General features: G+C 30.8%; 2 protein-coding genes and 1 non-coding gene across 3 annotated transcripts; 1 reads left to right on the forward strand and 2 right to left on the reverse strand.

Annotated features, from left to right (window-relative positions):
• Positions 1–1,742: 1,742 nt before the first annotated feature.
• On the reverse strand, positions 1,743–7,041 carry LOC116771367 (lysozyme-like). The gene is made up of 5 exons (XM_061523226.1): positions 6,791–7,041; positions 6,134–6,224; positions 2,895–3,074; positions 2,598–2,671; positions 1,743–2,175 (listed from the first exon to the last, which is right to left on the reverse strand). Exons 1-5 carry the CDS (start codon positions 6,791–6,793, stop codon positions 2,020–2,022), a joined length of 504 nt encoding a protein of 167 aa, XP_061379210.1. The 5' UTR covers positions 6,794–7,041; the 3' UTR covers positions 1,743–2,019.
• A 7,238-nt stretch (positions 7,042–14,279) lies between these two features.
• Positions 14,280–14,352, reverse strand: Trnaf-gaa (transfer RNA phenylalanine (anticodon GAA)). The gene has a single exon. It is a non-coding gene; the product is annotated as a tRNA-Phe (tRNA).
• Positions 14,353–16,582: 2,230 nt separating this feature from the next.
• On the forward strand, positions 16,583–18,154 carry LOC116771399 (lysozyme-like). The gene is made up of 4 exons (XM_032663249.2): positions 16,583–16,788; positions 17,177–17,356; positions 17,439–17,512; positions 17,942–18,154. The coding sequence occupies exons 1-4, from the start codon at positions 16,713–16,715 to the stop codon at positions 18,089–18,091; spliced, it is 480 nt and encodes a 159-aa protein (XP_032519140.2). The 5' UTR covers positions 16,583–16,712; the 3' UTR covers positions 18,092–18,154.
• The last annotated feature ends 204 nt before the right edge of the window (positions 18,155–18,358 follow it).

The following is an 18,358-nucleotide window of genomic DNA, read 5'->3' on the forward strand; positions in this document are numbered from 1 at the left end:
GTATAAAACAATTGCTGTTGCACTTCTAATGGCATAATATTAAAGTAAAAAATTCCATCAGATTGTTAATTAATTATTGCTAGTTTTTGCTCGCGACTTCGACTGTGTTGGGTTCAAAATTTGAAATGTATAGCTAACCGGGCGAACTCTGTTCCACCTCAGTGGCAGTAAGTAAATAAGGAGATTTTGTATTTTATTAAGTTTTTTGTTTTTCTTTTTCTGTCTAAGTTGGTGAAAGGTATCCTATGTTGGTCTGCTAGTTTCAGGTTACCTCTGCCGTAGAGCCTTTCTTGAGTTATATATAATAAATAGTGTACCTAAGAAGACTTTATTTTATATATATTGTTAATAATAATTCTTATAATAGTGAACTAGCGCCATGTGTGTATAAGTTAAAATATAGTAAATTAATGAGATCTAAGATTTTCGCGAGTTTTATTCATTTAAATGAAACTAGTATTATTCGGATATACTACGCGGATTTTATTATTTAAAAACTGTGTCACCTCGTCTGCCCGTGATCACGGTTGCTGCAAAGTAACCGAAACGTTGGGATTATGTAGTTTTTAAATAATAAAATCCGCGTAGTATATCCGAACAATACTAGTTTCATTTAAATATAGTAAATTAATATTGCTAATATGTTTGTACAGTAATTTAAATATACAAATACTTAACGATTGATTTGATGATTTATAATTAGAGTCATAGCTTGTTTTACATAACGATTAGTTTTTTTTTAATTCAATGTAAACTCTTATGAGGGAAAGAAGCGCCCTCTGTATAATGTAACTTACCTGAGGGTAGATGAGTATTTTAAATAGAATGTAAATGTTGAACTTGGAATTCTGTTACAAGTCGTGGAGCGATAAATATCGAAGTGGAAGTACTGCCTAAACTTATTTCTAACTTATTTCTACATATTGTAGAGGATGAAAAGGGGAGATTAAGGCTGAACAAATTTACTCGACGTTTTGTCTATTAAAGCTGATTTTGCTGATCCGTATTAGATTTCTGGTTTTTGCATTTATAATGAGTTGCAGATATTTTTTAATGATTTTTGGAATATTTGTCAATTGTTGTAACGGCTTTTATATATTCCTATGTTTGATAACTTGGTAACTAAACTTTGATCATCTTTAAAAATATATATTTGTTTCAACAGACTGACATAAAAACGACTGTATAAATATGGCTATTCAACTATTATAAAATGAAGTATTCATTGTTTGAAGTCCTCGGAGAGAATTTCCACATTTCATTTTAACAAGATTATCTGGTAATTATCTAGTAAGTTGTGGAATAATAGTGTTTCATTACAGCAAATTATACGGTATATTTATTAAAAATGTTAAAAGGACTATTAACTTTAAAGGACTATTAGGGAAATATATTGGATAATTTTGAATGCATCACATACATCACTTTAATCACCAGACACTGTTATATAAATCATTGTTTTACAATGCCCCAAGTACGTTTCACATAAATCTGTCTTAAGATAGCACCGTATATGGGACATGCAGTCTGATGAGAATTCAATATATGTATATATATGTATATATATATATATATATATATATATATATATATATATATATATATATATATATATATATATTACTAGCTGAAACGTCTTCTTATTTGTTTATTTACAGCTATGGGTAATTTTTACAATGAAGGAAGTTGTGTTCTAATCGTTACTTAAAAACGAACTACTCATAGATATTAAAAAGAAATAATAATAATTGTAAAACCTGAATTTTAATCAATCTTATTTGAGCCCTTTCCTGTAAATATTTTACTGAGCACACATGCAATAATTTTTTTTATCAAAAAATAAAGGAATGTGTCTTTTGATGGCACAGCATTCGCTCTATGAGTGAGATATTTTTAAGACTATTTTTGGGTGATACGGTCTGAATTAGCTTGATAAATATTATAAAATTCTCATATTTTAAAACCATGATAGATTTAATTTAGAAATATAACTCGAAATGTTACTATATATATTAAGTTTTAGGTTCTGATGAGTGAACTGCGACATTCCTCGTATCTCCTGAGCCATCTCCTTCCATTCTCTGATCTGTTGAGAGGCGAAGTACATCCATACCCTCCGTTGCCATTAATCATCATGTAGTCATAGCAATCTGTCACACCGTCACCGTTGCAGTCCTGGAAACATAATAATTATAGGCATATAATATATTTGAAAAACAAAAACACAAAAAACAGTACCATTACCAAGGCTTACTGATAAAGAAGGTTTTTTTTCAAATGTAAATTTTAATAAATAATTAAGTATAGATATAATTAGAGTTGTAAACGTTAATTTTTTCGATATTAATAGCTTAATAAATTACAAAAGCAATGTAATAAATTTATGGCACTTAATTTGTTCGTGTATAACTCAGTAAGTATTACCCTTTTTAACCTTTTTAACGATCAAGGACGACGGTGAGATAAAACGGACAATGAATGCTACTCAACCTGTTATATTTATGTTAATAAATGAAAAGGCTCAAATAAAAAATGCACGGAGATATTTTGAACTAAACAATTAAAATTATTTAATTATATACCTTATTTTACACTACCTTAGCGAACCTTTGAAGGTATCCTTCTATGATTTTCTTTGCGCAGTAGTAGTCTCTGGCACAGTCTCTCCACGCTAATAACAACAGGTATATTATGAACCCATAATTATTATAGTCCAGAGATGATAAACTAGTAAAAATAACATTAATCTTTCTACATTTCACATCATCATTTAACAAAACTTTATCCGTAATTATTCACTGTGAATAGCATTTATTAATTGGATTACAGCATGTGATTGATAGAATGAAAGCTTAAAACCGGATATTGTATTAAAATCCGTATTTCCAATTTACCATTGTTCCTGTCAGGATCATCATCTGGTAGCGTGACTTTGCCAGCATCCACCCAGTATACCCTGGAGATGTTGAAGGGTCCACAGTACCCACCCTTGCATTCGTTTGAGAGCTGGCAAAGAGTAGAAACGTGGCAGAGGCAGCGATAGCAACCCTCCGATAGATTTGGAATGAAGACACCTGAAGTATACATAAAAAATGTAGTTTATTGTAAACATAAATAACTCTGATATGTCACCATCCTTATTGTGATGAAAAAAATTTACATTCAACTAAATCGGTAGATAAATTTAAAGAAAAAGCAAAGAGGCAGAAAAAAGAACGACTGGCCATCTAAACAACTATCAAATAATTTGCAGAAAGGAAGAATTTTAATGTAAATTTATTCACAGGTTATTTTTTACTGATTAGTTTTTTTAAGATAGTTTTGATTTTTTTGTAAATTTTATGTTATTTAATAGTTCTTTCTTGACAATATTTTTTTGGGTAAACCGTTATTTTTATTGACTGTATATAAATTCATATTAAAAATTGGAGTTAATGCCAGATTTCAGTGCAACTTGAGTCCCTGCATGGGATTTTTCATTACATTAAGTAATATACACGCGGCTCAAAACGAATCCCTGAATACTTCAGTAACCGTTACAGTAATTGAATGGAAGAATACTCCGGTTACTCCCCTAAGATTTCTTTCATAAATAATTATAAGTACCAAACCAGGGTCTACGTTTTTATGTAGAAGTATTTTGAACTCAGATACGATTAGATATTTTTAGTTACTCATGATCGCCAAAGGTAGGAGCGATAGAAAAATTTGAACCAAAACTTTGAAATTAAAAGAAATTTTCAATATAGCTTGAACAAACGCTGGAATCGATTTCCTCGTTGAATAAAACCGAGATTAAGTGACAGTTAAATATAAAGTGCCTTAATTTCAAAACTAAATATTAGCAGGAGCTGGTAACACTAAATGTTAATTACGTTACTCGTTATTTAAAAAAATGTATAAAGACGAATCTTCTTAGTATTCTATTATTGATTATTCTTAGTATTCTTCTTAGTAGCTTTAACAGTGCCTGGGACTTGCGACCTCCTCTCTTCCCTCTTCTCTCTATCTAAGCAAAGTTTGAAACGAATCTACTAGAGCTGCCTTTGAAGTACGTTCTAAGAATGAATTCATGTTGTTATTGGACAGGCCCAAGTCTTTTAGTACGTTGCAGAGAGATATAGCTGTTATACCTCTCGCTCCCACTTCTACTGCGTACAAATTAACGACAAATTTATTCTTAGTGAGTTTGTTAGTGAGTTCGTATTGATGGCATGGTCTTTGGGGATGTTGGTTTCCCAAGGAACCGTGAGTTCTATTAGTACAACGCGCTTTTAAATTCGTGAATATAAATATGTCTGGTCTGTAGGTCGACACACAAATATCCTCTGGGATTTTATATTGCTTCTCATACGTATCTATGATAATAGTCCATTCCGAAACCGCTTTAATGATAGAGTAAGGCTTGACGTTTGATTTTGTAGCCCTAGTGCCTTCTTTCACAAAACCTATTGATCTCTCGTTTGTGATTATTTCTTTTTGGGGTCTGGCTACCAAATGATTTCTAATTTCTTAAACCCTATCGTAAGGACGCGAGTATTGACCGCTATCCAGGAGTACCCTACATCCCTTCAGCAAATGCTTAGCAGTTTCAACTGCCTCCACGGAGATGTAGCAAGTTTTGTCGGTACCTTTATCACATCTTACTAAATTTCTCTTATCTGGGAAGGTCATCTGCATTTCTAAGTTCATTGCATGGATCTTATATTTAGATTACTCGTCGTGCCGAATAAAAGTCTTTAATATATCCGTATCTTTGGCCTTCTTACTTGATCCTAACTCTACTCTGTTACTTTATGCCCCTATCATAAACTGTTTGTGGAATTGAAGTATTGATTTTTGAGCATCTTTAGTTTTTGAGGAGTAATGTAACGACGTCATCATCAGATTTCTCCAGGATATGCGTCTTGCAAACTTTTCGGTATTTATAGTGCTCCGCTGGCCTTTTTAGATTCATCCCAAAATTATTACGATTCCTAAATAAAGCTGATTAATCAGATGACAACGCGAGCCCGAGCCGTCCATCATACCTTTATGACGCTTCCATCTAACTTAGAAAAAAGGGTTTTATTAAAATCATAGACGAGGAAAGGCCAATTCCAATGTGATATTAGATAATTATCGTAGATCCAAGTTTTTTTGACTTTACTTATTGGTTGGTTAAGATCGTTCAATCTTCTATTCTTCTAAGGACGACATTTTTTATTTATCTTACGACCGAGAAATTTAAAAGGAGCATTTTCCGTAATCGTAGCAACGCATTGACCGCCTCACGATAATCGCGGATCGTATGAGGTATATCTTGTTTTCCGCCTACCGTGACACATACAGTGACATTTATTTGATTTTGTCATTAATCCGTCTTTCCACTTACGGAATTTATCCACTTCATCCAATAGTACTTGACAGTGTTTGGTGTTACGTATCAGGCAAAAATGGATTCTGTGTATTTTTTATTACAAGCAATAATACATGATTGCTGATGTACTAAAATGTCAAGAACCTATTCATTAGCTTCAATTTTATGCTTTTGACTGGCATCTGACATTTGATAAAATGTTAAATGCCAGTCAAAATATGTAATTTAATTTATGATTTCATGGAACATATTTCAAAAGCAAATATAACTGCTGTATACATATGAATATTTATTAAAAATATATATATATTTACATTAAATAAGTATCAGAAACTGATTTCATGGAAAAGATTGAAATATTAACATATATGAGTAAAATTCAAAAAGTCTTTATAGTTAAAGGACATATAAAAACTTGATGTTTATTAGCAATTGTAATATTTATAAGGAAAATTAAACCAACTGGTTCTGTTATAAGATAAAATGAGATAAATATGGCGAGTATAGAATAATAATATCTAAAATTTTCGCCTGTAGACATCTAAATGAAAGAAAGGTTTTTTAATACTATGCGTTTTTTATTACTTTATATCAACAATCCCGAAGTTTCTGTTCCTTTACAGCAACCGTGGTCATGGACAGACGAGATGAAAGTGTCTGACACTAGTATCCGATAATAGAATAATACATCCTTTTTTTTTTTATTTTATACCAGTAAAATTATATATTCTGTATTTATAACTTCTAAGTTAATTTAACAATTTAAAAAGGTACCTCCAGATTGGGTCCATAACAAAGCTGCAGTCGTTATACTGAATGTAAGAAGCGTCTTCTGAGATAATGTACTCATGTTGCTCTGGTTGACCTTAATGTTTTAAAAAAAGAGAGCAATTAACTAGATAAATATATGTAGTATTATAAAAACGAACACTATTTCATTTGGCCTCATGTTATATAAATAATAATATACTAGAACTTTGTATTTCTACAATACGTAAATAGGTATTAAAACTCGTTTTTTAATGAAACATTTATATAAGTAAGATATTTTTTTTATAAAGGCATGTATTTTTAACAGTATATGGTAATTATTGCAATATTATATCTACATAAAATAAATTAAAATGGAGTGTCTGTTTGTAACATTAAAATAAAAGCTTTTAACGAAATGAATATAAATATATACACGATTCATTTTATATCAAAATGTATTTTTTTTAAGTTTATCTGTCGGTCTTTCTTTTGGTACTCATTAATTTCTGAAACGGCTACAACAATTTTGACGAGACTTTCACTGGCAGATAGTTTATGTAACAAGAAGTAACATGCTACTTTTTTAAATTTTTTTTATATACAAAAAATATAATAAAAATTCCACGCAGAAGAAGTCGTGGACACAGATATATCACAAGATCGTAAAGATTAACTTACCATGTTAGTAAAAAAAAATTCTTGTATATATCCTGACACAATTAAATCCAAAGACACAAAAATGTATTGAACAAACACTAAAAGGTCACTTGTATTTTTAATGACTACTACATAACTATCCGTATGTACTTTTGTGTTATTAAAATTGCTATGAATACTTGTGATATGATGTATGAATATTTGCTATTTATTTATTGTGAACATTGTACACGGTGGTCGGCTATAACTGAAGTGTACAGACTGTTTCTATATGAGCATTGTACGTTTTAGTTGTTATGATACAGGTTTTATGAGACAGCTATATACTCACTGAGTACCAGCTGGTTTTATTACATACTTTGTCCTGGATCATCAGTGCTTGTATTGAAGTGGTCTTTTTACAACATTAACAATGATAGTGAACGTATATCAACATATGTAAATTACGCGTTAGATACCTGGCAAGTAAGAATCTGTTGTTTCCGAGTCTTTATCTATTTTCTAGGGGTATTTAGACACCACTCACCGGCGGTGAAGGAAAACATAGTGACGAAACCTGGACTTATAGTTTTAAATTATAAGTTTGATAATATATTTTTCTGAGAATTTTCAGTCTTTATACAGAGGTATTTTCTCATATCAGGGATGTTTTTCTCTAATGTATTGTAAAATATTTGTGAAATTAAAATGTAGTGAGTTGAAAAAGACAACCCAGGTATATGCTTGTATTATTTAAATGGTTATGTACTGGACTAGAGATGAGTACATCGAAACCTCATTTGTTCGTGAAAGAAAAAGATCAGGTTGTCCACTTAGTGTTAGAACCAACACGGCGATCAAAGTAGTGAAGGAAAAACATTCTGTCGAAAGCAAAAGATTGAATGTGGGAAGATCATTATGTTATACGATTGGTGGTAAAAAATCGTGTTGATACTGATGACTGGTATCAACGTGTAAGCTATTCACGTTGTAGCATGTTTCGGGTCTCTGACCTGACAAGTCAAACCGTTTTTTTTGTACGCTAGCCATGGTTACAACAATAAACTTACCAAACTATTACAATTTTATAAAAAAAACAAATACAGCGAAATAGCAATAAATATTTACATCATGCTATAAATAGTATATAATAGTATATATGTCGTGGTGGCCTGGAGGTTAAAGGCCTGCCTCTCATACGTGAGGGCACGGTTTCGAAACCTGACAAGTACCAATGTGATCTTTTCCGAGTCATATGTACTTTCTAAGAGTATTTAGACACCACTGACAAACGGCGAAGGAAAATATCGTGAGGAAACCTGGTCTTATAATTTCAAATTATAAGATTGAAATCGCCAACCCGTCTTGAGCAAGCGTGGTGATTAATGCTCTAACCTTCTCCATGCGAGAAGAGGCCTGTGTTCAGCAGTGGGCTCTCATAGGCTGATGATGATGATGATGATAAGGACTGTATTGCAGCCAATTGACACCAATTTGTTAAATCTTCGTGTATATTTAATAGTTTAGTTATGAAACTAACAGCTTCAATTTTTTTTTAAAAGCCTCTTAAATTCATACCCCACTGTATAAGTCTGATGTTTCTGTCACTCCCTCCACCATTCATCCATGAAAATGTATCAAAATAGATTTACTAAAACAAATAATTCATGTACTCTGCATTTTTTTACGTTCACCTATTCTTTTGATTTCAACAACATGTTTCATTGAATTTAGCCTACAGGTTCATGTAATCTAAATTGTGTAAACAATTGCACGATTATGTGACAATTTATTTTTTTTGACTTATTAAACAACCTCAATAATTGATTTCGACATTGTTTCGTTTGGTATAAATGTGCAATAGAATAAAATATATTGAATGATAGAAAAGTCAGTCGGTATTGCTTTGGCTTTTCCTGTTTCTTAAGTTAAGCTTAGAGAGACTCAAGGGATACGTACCGAAAAACTGAGATGTTTTTTTTCTATGAGAAGAATATTTTTCAGTTATATAAGTATAATGTGAGCTGTTCTCAATTTCCATGAACACTCTAAGCAAAAGTTTAAGTATGACCGTGACAATAAGACAGAAATATGTATATTGGAAGCAATATGTCCTGACAGGTCTGCTGCTACCATTTTATGCTATCTATCACCACTTTGTGTGGATCTTGTGGATAAGCTGTCCTACAACACAAGGGAGTATCGGATTTATTATTAGAAATCGTATTCACATAATACTAGTGCATTTATAAATATGTCCACATATTTTTCAATTATTTAACGGGTTCATAGGCGCTAGAGCCTAGCTTTGTCAAGTTACTACAGCTTGAACATGGGCTGGTTCGACTGGGAAAGTAACACCCTCTCATAGAAGAGCGGCGAGAAGTAGCCTTTAATGGCTGCGTTTCGTCGGATAAGTGAGAGAGCAGGTTGTCCTATCCTTTTCCCTAACCTTTCCTCTCCCTCTTCCACAATGAAAGTCAGCAACGCATCAACATTCCTTAACATTTCCATGGGCGACGGTGACTACTTTGTATCAAGTAGTCTGTCTGTTCGTTTACCGCCTTTGATATAAAAAAAGTTTTGTTCAGTTAAATGGTGCAAGTACAGCAAGACATTCTAGACTTCTTTTCATGTCCAAGTAATTTTTATTGTATAAGGAAAATATACATTTTTAGGACGAAGTCAAAAAAGGGATTAACAAACATTTTAGGTAACTAAGTCCAATTCGTTGTATATTAAAATGTACGGTTAAAACCCTTAAACTGTCTTAAGTGTAGTTTACTTTTTTAATAAAAATATTTTTTAACGTTACTTTTTGCGAAGGCGTGTAATGTATGTTAAGTAAAATTTAAGTCCCTATATTCTTAAGATTTTCCAGAGTTCCTTTAGCTTATTAAAAGTTACTTAGAACTCAAACAATGTAGGAACACTACGTGACAAACTTTGCAGTGCGTTATTAAAGAAAATATACTAGGAATCTTGCTTAATATTACACCGAAGCTTATCAAATGACTTTAATTAAAGAATATTTTGGATATTCCCTTGTATGGGTTGAATTTGTTATGATTTTTGACACATTGAATTTAAATACATATTTTTTTTTTGGTTTTATACCATTCACCATATTCCAAGGGCATACGGTAATTTTTTTATTGCGATCTGTAGCTAACTAATTTTAGGTAATAGTTAAGACTTTTTTTATTAGTCCTCGATGGAATTAAGGGCCCTGAAGGTTTGTTTGTTTTTCGCCTGTAAGTATTATTTTTGTTATTTTTATCAGTGCAAAGATATGTATTTCATTACAATCTGCAGTCAGAATAAGTCGTTTCAATCTCTAACAGCAGAAAATAGATATTGCTTTATTTTTATTTAATATCTTTATTTAACCGTATATTAAGGAGTATGGAATTTTTCAAAGTCCATACCTCAATTATGTAATTTCTATTAGTAGTTTATCAATAAAGTTGTTTAAAGTTTATTAAAATATAAAAATTCTTCGGTTTTGTCGAATCTGTAATCTAGGCATTTGACGGCTTCACTTATTCCTAATGTTTAAATGGGCCATTAGCTGTCTTTACGAAGTCTTTCTGGGATGAAAATGATGTTACCCTAAATAAATAATAAAGTTGTTTCTATTCATTTCTACCGTTAGTGATTTCCATGTATAACAGACAAGTGAGGATTTATGTCTACTAAACATATTGGTCTATTATATATGTGATATGATAAGAAAGACTTTAAGTATCATCCTTCTTTAATGTCATTAAAACAGTCTCTCACTCTGCTTAGAAGAAAGGTATCTTATTGCTCGTATCTCTAACGTGGACCACACGTCAATTAAAGTTCACGGTCGGTTATTTAAAGTTATTTTGTCACTTCTTTTATTTTATGCAACTAAAGCTTATGATGCTATAAATATAAAAGTTTTGATTTAGATTTTAAGAGAACTAAAAAGGTCTGAAATGAATTTTAGAAAATTTTGCTGAACGTTCTAACAAATAAGCCCCAAAAACAATTTAGCGTGCCTTAAATGGAAGTTTAGTTATATATTAATTTATTCACAGGTCAAAATTAAATTATACATTATTGTAATTTAATAAAAACACACAGACTTTAAATAAAAACCAGATAGATGTAAATGGTGTCCCAGTAATTGGCTGTCGAATGTACGGTATTACGCGAAGGCAACACTTGGACGAGATCCAGTTTTTCATTAAATAAACAAGTATATGCTATAAAGATATAAAATATATATATCGTTTAAAGCAAACCAACGTAGATATTATTTCTTATGTTATTTTTGTAAAAATAAATTTAATTCGAGGCTACAATTCAAAGCGTCACATAAAATACACTTTGTTACAATTTGTTAAGCTTGTTCGACTACAGTGTAATAAATGAAGGCTGGAATTAAATTTATTATCTTAATATGTGACAAAATAGTCGCCTTTACTCCAACTGATATGAGAATCCTATTCACCGATAAAATATGTGTGTAAATATTTTGTATTTTGTTTTTGACTTTACATATATTTTAGTATTTTAAACAAGTCAAACATGGAACGCCTGTGGACGACCAACTGTAATCTTTTAGTAGGCAAGTGATGGTTAGAAATATGGTAACCAATGAGAACAGAGGTTTTGTTGTTCTTTAAATATATACGGTATAAATGATTATCTTGTTAGACTAAATAACAGCTCGTTAGTTCCTTTCTTACCTAACGTCGATTTCACAACGAGTAATTAAACGTAATTAAATGTAGTGTGCACATGAAGCAGGCATTGTTTTCTACTTCATTGTTTGATAAAGCTTTTGATTGTATGTTTGTTCATCTCTGAATAGGACTTCAAATATAATGAATGCCAGCGTTAAGTGATGTCATTTTACGTACACTATTTATCTTACACGCACTAAACCTTACGCATCTCATTTATCAAAGGGCATTTTATCTATGTCTTTGCTGAACCCTAAAGTCTAAACCCTTTTCCGTACCATGAATACCAACTAATTAAATTTATGGAACCTAAAAATTGTAAATTAACGACGCAATTCAGTAATAAGAAAAAAAGGTGCGTGTGCGATTCACACACGATAGAAGTGAAACTTCAGTAAATCGAGAAAAGAATGAGATGAATATATATAACAAGGGTAGGATAATTACAAAGTTTGTTCGTTTAAAAATGAAAGTATTTTGATTAATTTTAATAGATATTTTATTTAACATATGTTACATAATTTATTGCTCAAGTTCCATATTTTCAGTTTCAACAAATGATACAAGAGGCTTATGATAACTAAAATACGATACAAATATTTTAGTTTCAATTTGGTTGATATATCTTTGGAATACTGCATCTATTACCGTTTTTGATCTCGTAGTTGATTGAGTGCGATTGTTTCACATTTTTAAATTAAATGTTATAATATGTGCTCTCTCGCTTTGGCTCACTAATTACAGGCGACTATGCTTAGAAGACGGGAGTGGGGGCGCTACGAAGTATGGAATAGTATGTATATTTCTGTCTCATTTTTTACCGGCTTCATTCTACACATTTTTGTATTTGTGTCTCTTACCTGTCGTTTTTTCCGTTGCATCAGGTTTGAAATCACAACGATTCTAAAGAAGTTTCACTTCAAAAACCACTTAATTATTGTTTAGGAAGTGGTTTGATGATAAGGAACGTACCACCTTTTGTATCAGATAAATAAAATAATTCTTTTTGTAAAAACATTTATTTATTAAGTAATTGTTTTAAGTATTCATTTTCTTTAATTTGTAAAAGGTTTATTTGTGTATAAAGAAGACTTGGCGTTACTTAGATGTGTTTTATATATGCATTAATTAAATCCTGCCATTATTAATAATTCTCTCTTATTGACTATTTCGGAGATTAAGGCGTGTTTAAGTTTTTGTAGTTGTCAAGGATTTTGTCGTTGTTACAAACAGTACGGAGTTTTATGCAAGACTAATATTGCATTTTAATTTGATTCCATACTTTCACTATTTGGGTTAGTCTTGAAACACAATTTTTATTATATAAATTTTTTTTTTACTCACTGTATTAAAAGGATAAGCGAAAATATCTTCTAAATCCTGTTGCTGAGAACTGTAATTAATTGAATTCCACTAGTTAATCTAACTCGGTTTGTCTAAACTAAAACAAACAAGTGGGAAGGATAAAAAAAAGAGGTTTGTTTTGAAAAGTGAGTTCAGAAAAATACAGGACAGAAATACAGCAGTAGCGACTTTAAAAAATCAAACTGATGTCCATTTAACGAATATTTAATCCATGGTCTGCTGTAATTCTAACTTGTTTAATAGATAAAAATTATTCCATACTTTTTTATAGCTTTTCCTGCGACATAAAATTAAATCTTTACTTGTTTTCTAAACTAATTAATACAGCGTATAACGCCAGTACTAGACTATATATTTCTAAGCATATATTTCAGGACATGTTGTAAATCGCCAAACTTTGCAGTCGTTTTGTAAACCCTCTGCAGGATATTTTTTTTTCTGAAACTTCTGACATTAAAAAGCTGTTCGAGCCAGCTGGGCAGCGGAGTATTTCGTGTGTCTAGTAAAAGTTTCCCATGATGCTACAAATGTTCACATTTTTCTATTTATGAACACGAATTATATGTAATCATAATGTGAATATGACTAGTAAAAAATGTTCATGTCTTGTTATGGGCGATGAATATTAAAAAGGATATCGATTGTCTGTACATTAATAAAATATAATTGTACACAGAAATCCTTGTGCGGAGTGATTAAATTATTTTTAATCACTGAGAACAACAGCTGTTATTGTAATTAATAATTGTGTTATTTAATGAAATTTCGATAGAGGATTATTAATTCAGTGAACGCTGTTCTGAAAAACTTGTTACAGCGTCGTGTAAGGCTATCCATTAGATTGCGTATAACTCGTGTTAAGCGAGATGTTTGTAGAATATTGATTGTTCATATCGAGGCCCTGTCAGTTCCTGGTACATCTTAGCCTCAGATGCGTTGAACAAACACAATAACGCATATCACATTCAGCTGAGTGCTTTATGATCTTGAACCAGTTAATGACGTTAGCTATACTAATACACAGTTAAAATATCGGTGATATAGGGAATTAAATTAGCATTTGTATCATACTTTATTTGAAAATCCATAGGAAACATTTTTAGCGTCAGTGATGTTTTAATATAATGGAAATACTATATATGGGATTACTTATTATTTTCATTGTTTGAAATTGCGATCAAAGAACAAGGGAAGCTGCTTTCTAAGTATACAACGAAGCAATTGTAAAAGGATACAAAATTAAAGCAACTCAAATAACAATTCATTTAAATGTATAAAACTCGCTAAAATCTTAGATCTCATTAATTGATTTTAAAATTATTTTTCGGATATACTACTCGTATTTTATTATTTTAAAACTACATACTCCCGACGTTTCGGTTACTTTTCAGCAACCGTTATCAGGGGGAGATGAGACGTGAATCCCGGGTTTCGGCAAAATGATTTTTTGCCGAAACCCGGGATTGAACCGGGGACCTTTAGATCTTCAGTCTAACGCTCTCCCAACTGAGCTATTTCGGCTTCTTTTACTTCTAGTTCAAATAAAGTTCCCAAAAAGTTATGGTGTATACTTATTGACTGTTTACGATTTTTTAATTATCGGTTTTATTACAAAGTCTGTGTGCGAACTGATATTAATAGTAGATATGCATGTAATATCTCCCATTTAAATATAAGTGCGTAAGAGCTTTTACCGAAATAATGTGGCTATGGTTTATTATTAAAAGAAGCTTATCTTATAGTTTTAAGAAGCGTCTTACTTTGAATTTTAGTTTGACTGTTGGTATTAATAATAATGTTTATAATAATGAAACTGTATTTATATATATAAAGTTATTTGATGTGTATAGCTTTAAATGTGGGCCAAATAACCTGATTCTGTGATAGTGTCTGCAGGTTATTGTACTAGCATTCTAGGATTAGATGACTAAAAATATTACAATGAGTATGATAAAAAAAAAATAAGTGAATAAGAAAAACATATTTAGGATTCACAGAGACCAGCAAATAACACTAACCCGGATAACGTCACGATAGGGAAATGACGTAATTTTCCACTGAGATTCAGTTTCCTTATTATTATAATAACAATATGACGTGTATTTATATCCATTGTTTCTGTCTATTTCCGTGATAGTTATTTTTGGGGACGTCTTAATAAAGATAATCGTATTTTGGGTTGATGATGTGAATGTCGTTAATGGCATATCGTATTCAACTTTTCATGTAAAGGGTTATAACAGGAGCAACAGAGGCAATAATGTTTTAGTTGATGGAAGTGTTGGCGTAAAATTACTTCAATGTTAGAAAAAAAGAAATGCATACGAAAATAAATTCTATGTTATCTAAATAAAGTTCAGAATAAAATTAATATGTAATGATTTATTGATGATAAATAAACGAATATATACGATAATATCAAAACGTGACGAACGACCACAGCCTATGTATATAAAGTAATGTTGTTTGCGGTTTATTGCGGTGATGCATTGTTATTAAGCGATTTACTAAACCTATTATAAAATAGCGATAATTTAAATAGCATTTTATATAACTTAATATATCATAGTATACAGCATTAAGTTGAGGAATCACTTACCTTTTGCCTTTCGCATAAAATTACGAACAAGAAGTACTAATACTAATGCACTTATTATTTTACGAGATCCGTCACTCGACAGTGATCATTCACGTATAAGTTGGTCCACGAAAGTGGCTCCTCTTAAGACAAAAGGGTGTATTGAATAAACAAGGTTTGGGCTGTGGTCTGAGTTCATATATTTAATAATTTCAACGTACACTCCTACTGAATCTGACTGGACACATGATGTAAGACTATTTGAAAAAACTATTAGACAAAAGTATATTTTGATGTTAAGAAACTACATACGTTACAGAGGAAGATCTTTTCATTTTACTAATATTTAGTGACCGGCTGTAATGCAACATGCGATAGATGATATAGATATAAAAATATATATAAAAAGTATATTTTAACAAATCATTCAGATGCACTTATCTTGACGAAATTAAAGATGAGATTTTGTTTAAATCCAGCGTAAACTATCTTATTAAATATCACTTCTTTTAGACTCCAAATAATCAATTTAGCGCTTTCCAGGTGACTGATTTGTTTGTTGGAATAATACTTTCTTTGTGTAATTTTTTTTGTTGCAGACAAAACTGTCAGTTGGATATCACAAAAATATAATATTCACAAAAATATTTCTCTTAAGTGGAAAACCATACAATCTAAAGTATGTTTCTGTCATGTTTTTTTTCTTTTAATCCCAGCCGCTTGTTTGATTTTCTGTTAATATTAAAAAATATATATATTGTTAGCTTAACTTTTCTTTACCTCATTACATCACTTGTTATACTTTTGTAAGATCAGTAATACATACTCTGTATATTTTATTAAATGTCATAAATAAATAAATTTGTATGGAATCTTTATTATTCTTATGTAGTGAATGAATATTTGTATACACCAGTCAGTATACATAATTTTGTGCAATCAATATTTTATATTATTTTGTGATTATCAATTAGTTCCACTCCGCCCGTTGTACTTGGAAAATTAAAATAATAATAATAAAACAATTAAAAGATTTTTATTTGAGTTCAATAATCTTTTTTTATTATAAATAATATTTAAGGTAAGAATTATTTTGGAAGACGTCAATGTGCGTCTGATCTCGGTGAGACGATATATCTTGTCTTAATTTTTTTTTTAATATTTATATTAATTTAATTATATTGGGTTTTGTAGGATACGTCAACTGAGTTAATGTTAAGGAAATTTTAATACATTTTAGATATTCTTCTGTGGCTGAGATTTAAAATTAAGTGGTTAAGTTTTAAAATAACAAGCAATCAACATGTTTACCGACACAAAGACTTCAATACTGTCACTTCTGTTGATCACAGCTAGTTTGTTATTTATTGAATCTGCAGGTAGGTAATAATCTCGTCCGCCCGTGATCACGGTCGCTGTAAAGTAATCGAAACTTCGGGAGTATGTAGTTTTTTACAAAAATAAATCACGCGTAGTTTATCCGAAAAATATCAGTTTCATTTAAGTGAATAAATAATTTTTAATAATTATTATTAATTTATAAAACTTCCTTATACACACAAACGGTGTCATCATATTTTTTAGTTAAATTTGTTAGTAGTACTTAAATTAATAATAAAAGTATATAAGGATGTTATTTTTCACATAATTTTTTAAACAAGTTCCATCCATGTAGATCACCGCTAACCAATAGGTACAATTTTTATGAATATAATTTGATAAAGACGAAACTTAAAACATGCTTTATTTATAAGTATTTATTTATAGATTTGTCGGACCTAAATATAACACGGGGTTGTTTTCGCTGTCTTTGTCACGTATATACTTATTGTACAATATCCAATGAGTGCGGCGAGGAATATTGTGGACCGTTCCACATATCAAAGTCTTACTGGATAGAAGCTGGTAATATAACCTTAGAAGGGGACGATCCTGACAGAAAAAACGGTGCGTGAAAGCAATATTATATCTTATATATTGTTAATAATTGTAATTTTAATGGGACTTCTTATTTGAATCTTTCTTTCAGCTTGGAAGGATTGCGCTAATGACTACTTCTGCGCTCAGGACATAATGAAAGGCTATCTTCAAAAGTTTTCAAAGGTGACGTTGATTTAATTGTTCCTCTTTAGTACCCTTAGTAAATAGTATGGGTTTTTATGTTCTATTTAAATAGATTATAAGTACAAAGTATAACTTAATGATAGAAACTACTATCACGAGTTAACAGACCTGTTAGCATGTTCACTTTAAAGTCGATAAGTCACCTTTGAACTAATGATATTAGTTATAGCCACTGTTAGTTTGAGGTTTCGGCAGAATTTACTAGTACATATAATGTTTTGAGCACATCAAAAAAAATTATACCCTATATTTAAATTTTAAAATTTGCTCCAATTTTTTGTTTCGGCACTGTATAATCACACTTTCTAACGTCTAACTGCAAGAAGGGGAACTGCTTTATTGACTATGTTAAATCAACTAATTTAATCCAGCATACCTATTGATAGTAATTGATTTATTCTGTTCTAGGACTGCAATAGTGATGGCATGATCAATTGCTATGACATCTTGACGATTAATAGTAACGGCGGAGACTGCAGGCCGCTAAATCAGTCTTTGAGTGGACGCGTGTGGCTCAAACGTTACGAGGAATGTCGTGTAGCCAGAATTCTGGCTTGATAATTATTATAATGTTTAATGTATTCGATATTTTTTAATATATTACAAATAAAAATATTAATAATATTTTCACTTTATGAAAAACCGAATATAAGGAAAGTCAGTCATAGGGACAGAAAATATTGCTCTGAACTGGCCTCTCGTCTTCATTTTCGTGACTTAAATTAAGTTATTTGATATCACATACACTAGTTTCTATCTATGGTGATTTAATGTTTTGGTAAGGACCAGGAGCTGTTGATGATTATTTAAAACGTGGTGTCACAG

Source organism: Danaus plexippus, chromosome 17, assembly GCF_018135715.1.
Source record: "Danaus plexippus chromosome 17, MEX_DaPlex, whole genome shotgun sequence".
Lineage (NCBI taxonomy): Eukaryota > Metazoa > Arthropoda > Insecta > Lepidoptera > Nymphalidae > Danaus > Danaus plexippus.